Source organism: Puma concolor, chromosome C1 (genome assembly GCF_028749965.1).
Source record: "Puma concolor isolate L17-30 chromosome C1, mPumCon1.1.hap2, whole genome shotgun sequence".
In the NCBI taxonomy this organism is placed as follows: Eukaryota; Metazoa; Chordata; class Mammalia; order Carnivora; family Felidae; genus Puma; species Puma concolor.
Genome location: NC_141674.1, coordinates 148,039,021 through 148,056,267, shown reverse-complemented (window position 1 = coordinate 148,056,267; position 17,247 = coordinate 148,039,021). Strand labels below are relative to the sequence as shown.

Genomic DNA, 17,247 nt, shown 5'->3' with positions numbered 1-17,247 from the left:
AAATTTTATTTGTTCACGGTCACGTCACTATCACCTTCTTTCAAATGTATAGATGACTTACTTCTTTTTTTTTTCTTTAAGGAAAAATGTGTTTAATTATTTTTTTGCCTTTCTCCTCTGAAAAACAAGTTGCCCTAAACTCGTAGTAACATTCAACATAGTTCAGGAGAGATTCTGCCAATGGCGATACTACTTTCATATAGCTCTGCTTCCCCAGGAGGATTATAAAATGCTTTTAAACTGCCAAACAGTGTATATGCATATACAGCTAAAATTCTCTTTTTATGGTTTTATAAACACCTGTACACATTCCATTTCTATCCACTGAACACTTAGGGACTCTTCATGAATGGTGAAGCCATGTTTTCCATTAAAATGCATCAAGGGAAATCCCACTGTAGGACAAGATTATAATTTTCTGGCCCAAAGCTCTGGAGAACCCTGTCCACTGGGGGCATTTCCTTATGTATGTAAGATAGTATACTCTGAAGCTTATTTCATGGGGCTTCCCTTTTCCTTCCTTGTGTAATTGCTCTCCAATAATCTCAAACACAATTCATTCTCTACCGCATGGATTTGTACGAGAGATAGATCTATGGGTCAGGGTTTAGAGAGTCACCCTATTATTTCATACACTTTTAGGATCAGTTTCTAGCAAGGCAGTGCACTGGGGGGGGGTGTTTGTAGCGGCCATAGGCTGGGACTCACACACTCATTCCAATCCAAGAAGAGAAGGATGAAGTCATGGCACTCATTCCAGTGTGTGTTATTAGATGGAACAGATGCCACCATTGTCTGCAACGATCTTCTACAACAAGCCATTTTAAACGGTTCCAGTGACTGAGATTTTCCTGAAGACGGCAGGAAGGGACAGGACTGAAGCCATATTCGATTCAAACTTCATGTATGTGCAGAAGTCTCAGGAGCCGGCATATCACAGCCTCCAGTTTGCCTCCTACTGAGTAAAAAACAGCCCTTTGGTGATCTAACTCCACCCAAACTACAAGTTTCAATCAAGCCTGTACTGTCAAAAAGATGAAAAGAGAAGAAAATACAACCTTATTATGGGAAGTCTTTTTGGCCTGTAGCAAGCAGTCCATGATAGTTGAGATTCAAAAATACATAGCCTGCAAATGGTTTGGAAAGCTAAATTTTCTTCCCCTAGCCAGTCAATGAAAATTAAGGCAGAGAAGCAAGGAATTCAGTGTATTAGTTTCCTATTATTGCTGTAACAAATTATCACAAATTTAGTGGCTTAAAACGGTACAGATTTACTCTCTTTCAGTCCTGGAGGTTAGACGTCTAAAATCAAGATGTTGACAGGCCTGTATTTCATTTAGAGGCTTCAGGGGAGAATCTGTTACCTTGCCTTTCCAGCTTTTATGGGCTATCTTGTCACATCTAGTACTCCCTTTCACCTTGTAGCTTCTCTTCTATCAGGGCCCTTATGATTATTACATTGGGTTTGATCTGATATTCCAAGACAATCTCCCCATTTCAAAATCCTTAATTTAATACATCTGCAAAGTCCCTTTTATCATGTAAGGTAACAATTCAGAAGTTATAGGAATTAGAACTTGGACACCTTTGGACACCCACTACACTCAGCTAGAGATATTATGAGACATGGAAAAAGATTGAACCCTCAGGTTCACCTAAGTACCTCCTAATCTCCTAATACTCACCAGTTTGTGGCCAAGAGAGAAAGGTTACCTGTGACACTGCCTAAATGCTTGGATCCAAATAAGTAGGAAACCAACTCTGGACTTTCTAGTTAAATGATCTGTTATGTTCACAGAGTTTAAGATCCTTTAAATTGTGTTTCTTTAATCTGCAATCCAAAGAGGCCTGATTTGTACACTTGCCAAGGATTACAAAGCAGCAAAGCTAGGATTTCATGTCAGGTCATCTGATGCCTGAGTCCCTCCTCTTGACCACTATAGGGATCAGTGATGATAATGTTCATTTGTCCTCTGAGGGGACAAATTCTAATCCCACACACCTCCCTGCCTTGGCCACAGGAGCTTATGCTGTGGCTTCTTCTTTTTTCGTCTTCAAGAAATACCTTGCTTGTTTCTACCAGTACTTTTCTTTAAAAGCTGTACTGGGGAAGGGTCACCGGGTGGCTCAGTTGGTAAGTGTCCAATTCTGGGTTTTGGTTCAGGTCAGGATCTCATGGTTTGTGAGTTCAAGCCCCACATCAGGCTTATCACTGAGCGTGCAGAGCCTGCTTGGGATTCTCTCTCGCCCTGTCTCTCTGCTCTCTCTGCCCCTTCCCTGCTCACGACTTCTCTCTTTCTCTCTCTCTCAAAATAAATAAATAAACTTAAAGAAAAACTCACCAAGGTAACATTTAAAAAAAAAAAAAAAAAAAACGTGTACTGGGGACTCACTGGGATGCCAGGCCTTAGACTCTAGGACCACAAAGAGATATACCTTCACTGGGGTATAAGAAAGTCTGTATCTTTATAGAGATGATGGACAACACCTGCTCCCAACCCCAACTTGCCTCCAAGATTGGAAAGCATGTTTTCGTAAGATGTGGTTGAATTGTCAAATTCTATTACATTAAAATTTTTAAATGTTTTATTTATTTTTGAGAGAAAGAGAGAGAGAGAGAGTGAGCATGAGTGGGGGAGGGGCAGGGAGAGAGAGAGGGTGATACAGGATCTGAAATGGGCTCTGCACTGATAGCAGTGAGCTCAATGTGGGGCTTGAACTCACGAACTGTGAGATCATGACCTGAGCCAAAGTCAGATGCTCAACTGACTGAGCCACCCAGGTGTCCCTATTCTAATAAATTTTAAAATCTTACATGCTACTCATAAACTTCACTCTTAGCTTTTTGAGGGAAAAACCCCATCCTTTATACTTTGAAATCTTATTATTGCCAAACGAAAGTGTGGTTTTATACCAGGCATAAATATAAACACAGAGTATTAAGATGGCATCAGATAATCAACTTAATCTATTTTGTACTAAGTGGCAGGCAATTACTTTTTATGGATATATGGATACTGATAGATTTTATTATGTCATGTTTTATATTGCTGTTTCCTTTAGCTGGGTTGTCCCTCCAATTTGGAATGTTAATCCCTTAAATGAAGCGATTCGGATTATCCTGTCTCCTTCAGGACTGCACATTCCCTTGAGGCATTACCTATTCCCTATAGAAGGTTCTATGGGTTTTGGGTAGGATTTTGAGCCGAAAGTTTGCCTGTAGTACCACCCCGGCTCAGAGAGGTGATGAAAGTCCATCGTGCTGATGTTATGTATCGACCTGGCCAGTCTAAACTACATTTCCCCAAATTCTCTTTCCTGATTGTTTCGCTATTCTGTAACGCATACACTCTTATTGACCTGTTGGCTTACCTGTTGCATGGTGGTACTCAGCCTGCAAGTGTCCCACCTTCCCCTGGATCTTCCTTCAGCTTCTCTGATTTCTCGGCCTTGACAAGAGGACCACCTTCTCCTACAGGACACTCCTACCACTGAGGTCAGAGGCAGCGAGAACTGAGGTTTCAATTTGTCCTTGTGTGTTCCAGCTTGTTCTTGTTTTTCACATCTTTCTTTCTGATGTTTTTCACATCTTCACCATCTTTCTTTCCCAACTTCCTGCCTTTGTAGACTTTAAGCTCCAGTACCAGACTCAACCACAAACCTACAGAGACCCCTTAAGCAGCACGCACCATTGTGTAAGGTCAAAACCCTTCAGATAGATAGAGAGATCACAATAGATCAAGCTACAGATCCCTTAGTGCTTCTACTTTTCTGTTTCACCCCTGATTGTTGAAATAGCCCTTTTCCAGCCATACAAATCAATTTGTATAAGAATTGACTCCAAGCTGTCAGGATCAAAAGCTGATGTTTCAAATTTATTTCTTGTTTTTCTCCAGTGATCATTGGCCATCTTTTAGATACAACACTGACTTGTGGCTTGGCTTTTTACATATTATTAAAAGTTAGGATTTTATGACTTTTCCCCAAATCTTATTTCTGGACCTAATATAGCCTTAACATTTATCATTTGGTATTTGACAAATGAAATATGGGTATTTACATAATTTTATTTTGATACTTTACATTCCCAAACGATTATCCTTTCATTATTATCATATTTTACTATAGATGTGATGATGGTTACATTTATACAATATCCTATACCATTCAGCATAATAACCAGGAAAAAAAGACAAACACTCCACTAAGTCGTCCTAAAAAAAGTCATATTTCATGCAGTGGAGGTTATGCAATAGTATTTGAATTAAGGACTGTTAGTACAAATTCTAAAACTGTACAAGTCATACGTTTTTACTGAAGAGGAGAAAATATTGTTATCCCAATATATGCTTCTGGAATATTGATTATTTTAAGCTGGTTACTTTTAAGAAACTGCAGAAAAAATAGAGACGTTTTGAAAAACAAGTAGAAATTACCTTCTTTTAAGAGATATTCACCTTTATAGAGGAAATTTCCATTTTTAAGGGTGTCTGTCTGCTCTACCAGAAAGAAGGGAATGACTCAATCTCTAGAAACTCTTATCAATGGAGAAGCCTACGACTTAAATCTGCATAACAAACTTGCCCTTATTTACTGTGCTTTTCCTGGTAAATTCCCATTAGTAACTCCCCATCCCCAATATCTTTTGTCTTGAGCTAAAGATTGTATTTAAGGTGTGACTTCAGCTATTTTGGGGAATGACTCAGTTTTCCTGGGTCTGTCTTGTGTATACGGGAGGTATATGTGTTATTAAACTTTCGTTTTTCTCCTGTTAATTTTTTTCATGTCAATTTAATTCTTAGACCAACCAAAAGAATTGTGAAAGGTATAGAAAATGATTTTCTCCCTAACGTTACAGACAATCGGTGACAGTTTATTACTATTATATCTTTATGGATAAAACACCCTATGTTTTATTTGGTAGTTGGATAGACTCATCTTGGTGCCAAATGTATCTTGTGTCACCATGTGCTTGTAGGAAAAATAATGTATGTTACAAACGTCTACCTGACCTCCTATTCTGTAGGACAGCATAAAGACTCTGCTTTTTATAGAGGTGAACATGCTGCATAGACAGAACTCTGGATTATTTTTTTATGTTTCAAAGCTGAACTAATTCTAATGCCAGAAAACAACTGTCAAAGCAGGGCATTCAGAAAGAAGATAATCCAAAGAAGAAAAATAAAACTCCCATAAAAACTAAAGTATAAGTTGCATGTTGTTACAGGGTCACGGAAATATAGGAGTAGGAGAGAGACAAATTAAACTCTCTAAGCTCTGCCATATCCTTGAATTGAAGTGTATGGTGTTTTGCCCAGAATTCATGATCCCCAAAGACCACTAGGGAGCCGAGTCCGATGCAAAAGCAAAGAGCCTTTATTCGAGCTAGCTCGAGCTCATTCCCCTACCTGCACCGACGCAGCGGTGAGATACCAGGGAGAGAGAGCGAGTTTCAAAAGGACAAAGGTTTTATTGGGGCCTGGGGGCAGTTGGTGAGGTAATGGCTATGGCCTCAGCCGATTGGCTGGGGAAGGGTCCTGGGGAAGGGTCCGAGTCCTGTTAGGCAGGTGAGGGGGGGTTACTCAAGGGGAGGAGGTGTGGTCAAGGTGAAGGACACAGAACAAGATGGAGTCGGCTGGCGTAGGCCCGCCCTTTCATATGGCAGTCTTGAGGGAATGGAGAATGGGAATTGGAGTCAGGTCTTTAAAGCCAATGTGAGCATTTCTCTATGTCTATGTTTACTGCTGGGCATTCAGTTGAACTTGTGCTCCTTCCTGCCCTTAAGGGCCTCACAATTTAGTATATCCCCACATATTTCTAGCTTTGGTCTTAGTGTCTTCATTTCCCCTGATTCCATTCAATATTTTCTTCTTTCTCCAGATCAAGGGCTATTCCAGCTCTAAGTTGTGAGGCTGTCTGACCTGCCTTTGAAGCTTCAGATTCTGATCTTGGAATTAAGTGGATAACCCTGTTATTCCTGGTGGGAGGAAATTTCCTGGCCTCCCAACCCTGTCCACAGCAGCTGGGCTGTCTGTCTTGGGAAGGCCTTGATATGGCCTCAGGCCCTCTGCTGCCCTCTCCTGGCTGCAACTACTTCTCTGCCAAGGAGATTAATGCATCAGGCTGGATGGAGCCCACTGAGACCTCTGGCCCAAGGAAACATTAGTAGCTAGGCCAAGGATGGCACTAGGTTTCATTTATGCTGCAACCTCATCAGTGAGTTTACTAGCTCTGTGACCTTGAGCAGGTTCCTTTATTTCTCTGTGCTTCATTTCATTAGTGTGCAAAATGGGGATGATAATAGCACCTACCTTATAGCACTGTTATGAAAATCAAATGTGTTGCTATTTGTGAACAGTGCCTGGCATATAATAAGTGCTATATAAATATTAAAGAAATCTTTGAAAACTAAGTGAAGGGTACCAGATTATGCTACCTCAAAATACGTCTCTTTGGCATCAGGATTATGTTGAGCCGATTATTTTTGAGAAGCAGCAGACACTGAAGAAGCTCTGAAAACAAACAAGAAGTTACTCTTTCATAGGGGAAACTGACATTTATAAAGAAAATTTCCTGTTATCTGTCTTTCTCTCTGTATCAGGAAAAGAAAAATGACTCTAAATCACAAAAGAATCTTACTAATGGAAAAGGCACCCACTCAAATGTGAATAACAAACCTCACCCTTGTTTACTATGCTTTTCCTGGTAACCCGTCATAACTGCCCCCACACCAACCCCCAATATACAACTTTTTTTTTCTTTTTGTCTTTAACTGAAGATGCTATTTAAGTTGGTAGCTTGGGCCTTCAGGGAGTTACTCAATTATCCTGGGTATCTCCCTTGTATATATCAGGTACACATGTTAATAAACTTTTGTTCCTTTTTTCGTTAATCTTTTATTGCAGGGGTCTCAGCCAAGGACTTAAAAAGGTAGAGGGACCATTATTTTTCCTCTCCTACACAATCAGTGTGTTGGGTAGGGAAGAGCTGGTGATGATAAGGGAAAGCGTTCTAGGGTCTGTTAGACATGTCTTCCAAGGACATGTGACAAGAGGATGAGGCCAGAGTGTCAGATATTTGTCATCCCTGCTATAGATCCTAATGGGCTCAGCCCTAAACACAATTTTAAAGGTGACAATTTTTAATTATTTGCCAACCTCTATTATTATTCCCTTTAGAAATGACCTAATAGGGAATCAAATTTACTCAGTTATTCAATTTTATCTATCTATCTGTCTATCTATCTATCTATCTATCTATCATCTATATCTCTTACTTACCTAGTTCGAAGCAGATACTACCTGCTGGAGACTTATGTATACAAACAAACCATGGTCCCTGCTTAGAAAAATCTTAGATTCTGGTTGGTGAAAGAGATGTCACGCAGATAATTGTGCACTTACGTGTTTAATCATAACTGTAAAGAACACTCTGAAGGACAAAATAATGTGAAACAGGAGTCCCATCTTACCCCTGTGGGTCAGGGAAAGTGTCACGGAAGAGACGATATTTCAGCTGAAGAATTGAGATTTAAAGGAACTGGTTAGGCCAGGGATTTGGCCTTGAGGAAGAGAAGGGCATTCTAAGCAGAGGGAGCAGCATGGGCAAAAGTTTCTGGAATCATTTGCACTATATGAGATCCAAAAAAAAAAAAAAAAAAAAAAAAAAGAAGAAGAAAGAAAAGAAAAGAAAGAAAGAAAAAAGAAAAAGAATTAACATCTTCCTTTAAAAAGGAAAGGTTGGTAAGTAGCAGGTGTTTTCCATAAGTACCAGTTTCCCTCAAGGGCAGAATATGTTGGTGCTCTATAATTTTACCAGCATCAAGTAATATCAATAGAGAATATCGAGAATAAATCTGACTGGGGAAAGGGAAAATTTCATGGAGGAAATTCTACTAGGGCTATAAAGGATGGGCTTGGGCTTCAATAGACATAAATAAACTAAAGGAAAAGAAGCTACAGACCAAGTGGATTATTCTGAAATGTAAAATTTTTGGTATTAGCAAGATACAGCAAGATTTGTTTTTGTTTTTGTTTTGTGTTGTTTTGCTTCTACTTCGGTCTTTTCTCTGAGCTCCTGAAAGTACACCATGGAATCTGCTGCCAGAACCACTTACAATAAGGTCGTCCTGTTTACAGGTTCGGTAAGCTGTTTTTATTCTTTAATAAATGAGAAATGATGCCATTATCCCCTACAACATAGCTGAGGTTTTACTTGAACAAAATCCGTTTGGGAATGTTAAGCTGGTGACACAGAACTAATATGCCTCAAGGTGGTCATTCTCTCTGGATTAAAGCTGTGGAACAATTGTGGCTCCTGTTACAAGGAAAATGACAAAGGGCCATTATGAAAAGGGACAAAAATCTCTGTTCCCAGAGGGGGGACTGACAAGCTGAAAGTCCCCATCTACATGCCAACACAAAAGCCTGATTGCCTCAGATTGTTTGTTTATGTAAATCAAAAGGCTGCCATTAATTCAGCAAGTGGGGCTGCTCAGTGACAAAGAAGGTGGTGATTGGCCGGATGCTTGCTCGTGGGCTGGTGGCAAATCTAACAAATCCTATTGCTTTGGTTCTAAGCTCTATCTGGATACCTTTAAGAAAAGCAGCATTTATTATGTACTAAAGTAAATACTCTGTATTCTTAGAGTAGGGGTTGGAGCGCTTCTATCAAGGACCTGTTCACTCAGTTTCCCCAAAGCTGTCTCCACACCGTCTAGCGCAACTGCACATCATGACAGACGTTCCCGGGACATTCGGTCAGGCTGAGTGCAACGGGGATACACCACCTGAAAACGGTCAACAACCAATCCCTAAAACAAATGAGGGAGCCAGTGATGTGGATGGCACCCCACCATACTACCGGGTCGAACGCCGTCTTGAAGACTTACCCACAGAAGGAAATCAGGAGAAAAATGAAAAATTACAAGGGAATAGGCTTGTCAGCTGGTCCACCGATGGGGAGCTTCTCAAAGGTAAAGCATTTTCCTTGTCTTCGATTTGCTTGATTTGGCTTATAAACTCACTCAGGATTCTCTTTTGATAAACCATTATGACAGGAATGTGCTGTCCTTCCTCCCACCCGTGTCCCAGACCTGAGCAATTGTTCTACTGGAGCTGGATAGCAGAAGGACAAAACTTCTGCCTCAGGTCAAACTCAGGCTTCTTTCTTTGATAGCTCTGGGACCCTAGACATCTCCCCTCCCCTCCTTGAAGCCTTAGCTTTCTCTGTTAGCAGAAGGCAGAAATGACAGTACTGACATTTGTACGGTTGTTGCAAGGATTACTCAGTGTTGCTTAAACGTTTGCTGCCGTTATTTATTATTATTGTCTACAGCCCACATATTACTTAAGCAAAGGAAATTCAGTATTTCAAGTTTTTCTTCTGAAATATACCTGAATGTATCCCAATTCATGGTTCTATACCTTTATATAGATGTAAAGTGAGAGGTTATCCTTATGTTTATAAGTAGGAACCAATGAAGAAATGAATTGGAAGAAGTGAAATGGTTACTTTTAGGGATCACAATTGCAAATCAAATAGATCTACCTAGCTAGAGTCTAAATTGATAATTTATTTAATCCTGAATGGCTTTAAGTATTATGGGATTAATCTTGTGGGTGTCTGTTGTTTTTTGTTTTTCCCCTCAGAAAAACCAGAAGAGAATCTTTTTATTGTTCATAAGGCTGTGGCAGATCTTTCTCTCCAGGAAACGAGTCGTGATGAAATGACATTCAGAGGAGGTAAGACAAACTTCCATTTTGTACACCGAAATTGTTTGACTGAATATGGATGGCAGGTTTTGCATGGGATATTGCGTGAGTGTGGTTTGAAAAAGCAATCCAGGCAATGCCTTCAAAAACTCAGAGCTGCTAGAGACAGATAAGGGAGTAGTCCTGATTATCTGTGGGTTTCACCTTAAGGAGTATTCTAGGAAGATCAAGACTAATACTGACTGGATTGGCATAACTGATTGACATGCCTTGACCTAACCATATGATATCAGTTTCTCAGTAAGTTAGTCCACTAAATCGATCCTTTAACAAAACAACAATGACAACAACAACATCAACAACAACAGGTTTATTTAGTGTCTCCAAATCTGTGTCAGGTACCTTGCAAAATATGAATGTTTCATAAAGGGGTTTGTCCTAAAGTTTTACCTAAAATAACACTATAAATTTATTTGATCTGTAGAAAAATTCCAGGCCTCTGATGCAAGCAGAAGATGGTTTTCTAATTCTTGTTAATGAAATCTCCCAGGTGATGAAGTTAATTTTAATTGTGTTCTTTCACAAATTGAGAGAATATTGACTTTTAATTTTTTTCAACGTTTATTTATTTTTGAGACAGAGAGAGACAGAGCATGAACGGGGGAGGGTCAGAGAGAGAGGGAGACACAGAATCTGAAACAGGCTCCAGGCTCTGAGCAGTCAGCACAGAGCCTGACACGGGGCTTGAACTCACGGACCGCGAGATCATGACCTGAGCCAAAGTCGGACGCTTAACTGACTGAGCCACCCAGGCGCCCCAAGAGAATATTGATTTTTAAGAGACTTATATTTCAAATAAACTCAAGAGACTAAGAGACACAAAGTCTTACAGACTTTACTTCTGAGAAGATATCCACGTTGAAGCAATTTCCAAATCAAGTACAGGATAAACACCTATTAATGAAGCACTCATTTCCTCTTTTGCCGCCATAAACATCTTGTCTCAAAATTGAAGTCAGTTCATTAGACCTGAACGATTTAGCTTAGTTAAGACCTTAACAGGAAAAAATGTGGAAGAGATACATTTAAAAAAAAAAAAAAAAATTAGAACATCGCATAAAATAATAGATACCAAAAAAGACAGGGATGTGACTGGCAGTTTCTTGGGTTTGTCCACTTTGCCTGGATGCCTCTCAGACTATCTGCTGTCCATATGTAGTCGTGGAACCTCCATTATTGTAGTAATGTAGTAAGGAACAACCATTTTTAAGCTTTTACATTATCACACGCCATTTATAAAACTTATGCCCCGTGAAGTGAATTAAATAACTTCTTTGCCCTAATCTCTCTGTTCCCAATGTAGCAAGTTCTCAGAGGCAGGGATGTCAAGGTCCATCAGGAGACCCTTTCAAATTTCTGATCAGGAAGTCTGCTGGAGACAACAGTTTGCTGGAATCTTTCATTTTTATCAAACAGAGAATGAATGCAATCTGGATTTTCAAGTAGATGGTCTCAGGGTGAATTTTTCCCAGAATAAATCCTTTTGTGTTTGGTGGAACATATGTTTTTCCTGTAAGACACATGTTGGTGTCTCCTGTTTTCACAATGACAAACAGCTATAAAGTCTCCAAAGAGAATACTCCTGGGTTGAAAATAGCAAGATGCTAAAAAAACTGAGGAAAAACTGTAATTTAAATTCAAGAAGTAATTTCATGCGTGACAACTCCAGGCCTGAGTCATGATAGGAGCAAAAAGATCAGCTTTTTCTTCTTCTTCTTCTTCTTCTTCTTCTTCTTCTTCTTCTTCTTCTTTTAAAGATCAGCTTCTTTGTTTCTGTGGGGGAAAAAAAGTGAATAAAAGAAAGCTTAATATTATAGCAAACATTCTAACATATATTTATTTATAATGTAAAGAACATTGACTAGGCACCAACATGCTGGTAGGAACCGTGTATAACTAGTTAGGAATGATAATCCATCTTCACTTCTGTCTCTTTTTACGAGTTTACAATCTGGTTCCTGTAGTTGGGAAAACAAAACAATGGAAAAAAGAATGAAAATTCTTAACTGGGCATGGATTTGTGAACATCTTTCAGTAAACGTAGAAAATCGTGGAGGGGAAAGGCAAAGAGGAACATTGTCTCTCATTTTATTTTAAAGACTCTCATGGTGTTGAAAGGGAATAGTGAACCCAGGCCCAACGAGGGACACAATCCAGACAATATCTTGGAGTCATGCATACGACAGACTGAAACTTCCCACAGAAGTCCCTTTAGAGGGGCACCCGGGTGGCTCAGTGGGTTAAGCATCTGGCTTTGACCATGATCTCATGGTTCCTGAGTTCGAGTCCTCTATCGGGCTCTGGGCTGACAGCTCAGAGCCTGGAGTCTGCTTCAGATTCTGTCTCCCTCTCTCTCTGCTCCTCCCCCACTCACGCTCTGTCTCTCTGTCGATGATAAATAAACATTAAGAAAAAATTTAGAAAATATATATATAAAAGAAGTTCCTTTAGTGGCGAAAGCCTAGAGAACAACTTCCACTCTCCATTCTCTTATAATTAGTTCTCTTTAGCATGTAAAATAAATATTGTGCTGATATGCTGTAGTAATTGTGCAGATATGCTGATGTGATCTGCTTGAAAAGTGAAATTTGTGATGAATTAAGCCATGTAAAAGTCACTCCATGATACCAAACCACTTGATTCAGTTGTCTTTAGGGACATGTCTAAAATGATAGGCCAATCTAGCTATATAGAGATGATCTCAGCATGCTCTTTAAATCTAGGCTCTCCAGAAATCAGAGGCAGATCTTAGACTACATTGTGTGTGCTTTGGGGGGCTTGGTGTTATAGTTAGCCTAGCATTTGACTCCTGACCACCCATGGCCCAAACTAATTAGATGGTGCAACCCATTTTATTGTGTAAAACATACCCATAGCCCACAGAATAATATCCTATAAAGAATATTGTGGGGAAATGATTGTCCAGAAAGGTAATTTAAAGAATAACAGCTGGGTATTTCAATTACGAATTGATTTTGCTACAGGGTATCAATGGAAGAAGATTCCTCTGAGCGTCAGTAACCAGGAAATAAGTAGACAGGAAAGGATTGCTGAACAATCTCTAGAAGAGAAAGGAGAGGAGGACGGGAAGAACAAAGCTCATCAAGCAACTGAAATTGAATGGTTGGGATATCGGAAACCTAGCCAAGTCGATGTGTTGCATTCTAAACATGAGGAGGAGCAAGAGGTTTGGGATGAAGAAATTAATAACGATGATGATGATGGTTGCAATGATGACGAAGATGAAGTTCGAGTGATAGAATTTCAGAAAAAAAATGTTGAAGATTCCCAATTAAAAGAGGAAGGAAATGCAAATGAGGACTCCCCACTGAGCAGCCCTAGTTCCCAACCTGTGACACCTGATGAGCAGCCACCCTTTGGGAAGAAGAGTGATATCTCCAGAAATGCTTATTCAAGATACAATACAATATCCTATCGGAAAATCAGGAAGGGGAACACCAAACAAAGAATTGATGAATTCGAGTCAATGATGCATTTATAAACTAAATGGAACTGAGAAGTTCTTGTGCCCACTAAAGCAAAAGCTAATTCGATTTTCCTGAGATGCGTCTTTGCCTGCCTTATTTGAGTCACCCCCTTTAAAGATGTGAGAGGTTAACCCCTGCTTCACTGTAGAATAATATGGAAATAACCCTAGACAAAATTCAGTCTGGTAACCTCAATCAAAACGCTTTAGATTCATTCTTGGGCATTTGCTTTTTAAAACTTTACTAATATAGCCTCGTGTGGTAAGCACTAGATAGCAAATAGCAAGCACTCTTGGAGACTGTGGCATGATTTGGCTTTAAAAGCAGCAACACTGGAAAACACAGTCTTCAAATGAAAGAGGACTCTTAGAAATGACCTGTATTTCTCTTGGTATCTTTCTTCCTGTACATTGAGGGTGCTGGAAAGACTGGTTCAGTTCTCTTTCTTTTAAATATGCTTTTATAGACTCTGGCAATAAGCTTTCCAAAATACTTTGCCTTTCCTATTATCTTCAGAAAAGATTTTAAGTGGTTTTCCTTGGCATCTACAGAGTGAAAACTCTGTACAGGCCTCCTTCCTAGGTGTTATCATTCGCTGAATTTTCTCACTAGAGGGGCTGAGCAATTGTCAGTCAGGACGATTGTGTTGACTAAATGTTGGCTTTATGTTCTCAGGATGAATGAAATTCATTGTAAGGTTGGTACAAGGAGGGGCTAGAAGATGGGTGGGCAATAGATTAAAGAGTCAGATAGTTTATTTCTGTGACGGAAAATAAAATCTCATCTGGCATAGTTAAATTCATTAAAAATGAAAACGACAGCTTCGGTGAAATTTTAAGAGGATATCCTTCTCTATTACTATACTTGCTCTTATTAACAGTATCTCAGAAGAATTTTCTTTCCTTAGAAACCCAAGAGAAGTCTCGTCATAACTGTACTAGTTACTATGAAAATGGAAATAATTATCTTAGGGTATTTTCAAAGTAGAGCGTGAGCCTGTATTTTTAGTGAGAAAGCTCTGATAGTTGGGAATATATAATTTACTGGACCTCAGCCCAAATCAAGATGCTTAAAATTGTACTTATGGAGCTTCACTCAAACCGGTGTGTCAAATAATGTATTGAATATTTATGAAAAGGGAGAGTCTATATTTATATTCTTAGATAGTTTCATAATTTTTCATTTCATGCTTCCATATATATCACTCTGAACTTTCTGTCACCACTGTTAAAGATATTTTTGGCCCTGCAAATAAAAAGACAATTCCTTATTGTCTGAATGTAATACAGTCTTCATTGTACTATTCAACCCTTTGTTTATTTCTTTTTCATTTTGTGAAAAACCCTGGGTTAGCCCTTCTTAGATTATTGCTTATTTATGTGTAACAAATCCTGCACATTCTAATGGAAATTTCTTTAATTCTTCCTGGTCATATATTTCCAGGGTATCATGTACTATTATTTACTGTTTACAAGACTCAATTTTGAATTCAAGATTGAAGTGCTCCTTTTATTCTTTCAAACAGATATTTTGCAACCTGATCACGTAAAAGTTCTGTCACTCTTCATCTGTGGAACTTAAAGATTTCATTTTTGACAATGCAAGTTCTCAGAATAAAGCCGGGGAAATCAGGTCTTTCTTGATAAATTTAGGTAGAAGATTAGTGCACTAGGACAATTTCCTATTTATTTAGATCCTCTAAATCATTCCACCTGGACAACCTATTCTCTTTTCTGGATTACTGATGACCCCTACAATTTTCCACTTAACTTCAAAACACAGTATTGTGTTATCCATCATGGAATAGGAGCATTTTGTTAACCTACCATCAGCAGAGCCTATATTATGAACTGTTCCAGCAGAAGTGTTGAATCCCTGTGGAATCTGAGTGAGGTGGGTGGTCTACGGCCACCGTCGATAGTGTGACACGGCCTAGCAACTAGCTCTTATGGGGATCCAACGCCTAGTAACCGTGGCCTTTTTAGCTTTGTGCTCTTACCAAAAATTAACCAACCACAAAATATTTTGTCCACAAAGACTTTTTCGGGGTAAGCTCAAGGAGTAAATGCTTAGTGCTCATGGATGAGGCAGTGTAGTTGCAAAAGAGCACTGAAACCATTCTTTGACATTAATGCCCACTGCCCTGTGCTTCCATCTTACACGAAGGCCACAGACTTGAGTGATTATAAGTAACATGATGGGGTTAGATGACTGTTTGATTCTTTATAACCTAGGAAAGGCAAGGGTATGATTCAGATTGCACGAGGGATATTTGACATATTAGACACTCCTATGGGATAAATTAGAACACAAATTGGTAATTATACTGGAAGATTTACTGCTTTTGTGATTCAAGCTTTGAGGGTGCAAGAAGGACTCTGGTACCTGGTAGGAGGGAAATTGGTTTATTGTGAGAATGTTGATACTTCTTACACGAGTTTTAATTTTTCTTAGTTTTTGGGTGAACAGGAATTAATAAAAAGCTCTGTTTCATAGTCAATATAAAATTCACCTTTCATATAATGCTACATTTAAAGGCATGGAACATGTCCGAATCTGTCTATCATCCGTCTACAACTTAAATAAAAAACTGCTGTGTCTGACTTGCTCTCAATAAAAGTTTGTGTCCTTGTTTTTGGTGTCTAAAATTTATTTTCTTTAGCTGCTTTTTAAAACGTAGAAAGAGCCCTTGCATATCAACAGCTACTAAAGATTATTCATAAATGCTGTTTAGAAACCAACAGAACACCTTATTTAAAATCAAAACAGCATTATTTATTTCAAAAAGGTCTTAAAATGGTTGTGTAGAAAATTGCAAAAAAAAAAATTTCTGGTGGATACATATGTAATGTTCATTTAAAAAAATCTTTATTATTTTTTATAGGAACTGAGCCCTTGTTTTAGATACATCTTAATTCCAATAACTTGAAAAACATATATATATATATATATATATATATGTATATATATCTCTTTACAGTCATCAAAGTAATACATTTAAACCATGATGACACTTTTTTTTTTTTTTCAACGTTTATTTATTTTTGGGACAGAGAGAGACAGAGCATGAACGGGGAAGGGGCAGAGAGAGAGGGAGACACAGAATCGGAAACAGGCTCCAGGCTCTGAGCCATCCGCCCAGAGCCTGACGCGGGGCTCGAACTCCCGGACCGCGAGATCGTGACCTGGCTGAAGTCGGACGCCCAACCGACTGCGCCACCCAGGCGCCCCAACCATGATGACACTTTTATAGTAATTGTTTCTGCATATTCACATGGGGTAGTACTTTTGGTACATTTTCTGATGAAGAACGGACATTTAAGTTTTTCAAAGTGATAGGAAAAAATATTTAAAATACATAATAATAGAGAATTATGGAAAAAGATGAAGCACTGGGGTATCATAAAGAAGAAACATGTTTGACCACATGAGAAAGGCAACTACTTTTAAAGCCTTAACTTTCATTGCTCTATAAAAACAAGAGGGTTATAAAAAGTAATGTCAAAAGTTACAGCAAACATTTGACAATATTAAAATATCAGACAGTAACATAATAAATATGAATACCAAAATGTGTATATAGCTCATGAAGAACACGAGGTGACTAAGCCACACAATCAATGTAAACACAATGATGTGGGCAGTAATCAACAGCAGCGGTCACCGAACAGATAGATACGTGGCAAGTTACAAAATCAAAGGATGATAATCTAGTAATTAACTGCCAGTGTGGGAGAGGTTTGGACAGGAATTTGGAAAGTAATTTGCGGTTTTAGTTCAAAACGTAATATTACGCATTTGATTCTTTCTTTGTAATGACTTCGGTTGGGCAGAGGCAGGAAAAAACGGATACTTCAAAATGTTCAAATTACTCTAAATTCCATTATGCTCCATAGTTTTAATCTCGTTCTGTTAACAGAACGAACAGATGTTTTCATTAACTGTACCTTTGCCTTCTCTTGTTTCTCTGCCCACTTCTTCTAGAT

The 17,247-nt window shown here is 38.8% G+C and overlaps 1 protein-coding gene across 1 annotated transcript; it reads left to right on the top strand.

Annotated features, from left to right (window-relative positions):
• Nucleotides 1-8,529: 8,529 nt before the first annotated feature.
• Nucleotides 8,530-15,895, top strand: ERMN (ermin). The gene is made up of 3 exons (XM_025912355.2): nt 8,530-8,974; nt 9,651-9,743; nt 12,758-15,895. Exons 1-3 carry the CDS (start codon nt 8,734-8,736, stop codon nt 13,273-13,275), a joined length of 852 nt encoding a protein of 283 aa, XP_025768140.1. The 5' UTR covers nt 8,530-8,733; the 3' UTR covers nt 13,276-15,895.
• The last annotated feature ends 1,352 nt before the right edge of the window (nt 15,896-17,247 follow it).

Excerpts from the sequence above, each read along its gene's own strand:
- ERMN (XM_025912355.2), top strand. The coding sequence starts at position 8,734 with ATGACAGACGTTCCCGGGACATTCGGTCAGGCTGAGTGCAACGGGGAT. Across the intron at positions 8,975-9,650 it reads CGATGGGGAGCTTCTCAAAG|AAAAACCAGAAGAGAATCTT; the intron begins GTAAAGCATTTT and ends TTTTCCCCTCAG. Across the intron at positions 9,744-12,757 it reads TGAAATGACATTCAGAGGAG|GGTATCAATGGAAGAAGATT; the intron begins GTAAGACAAACT and ends ATTTTGCTACAG.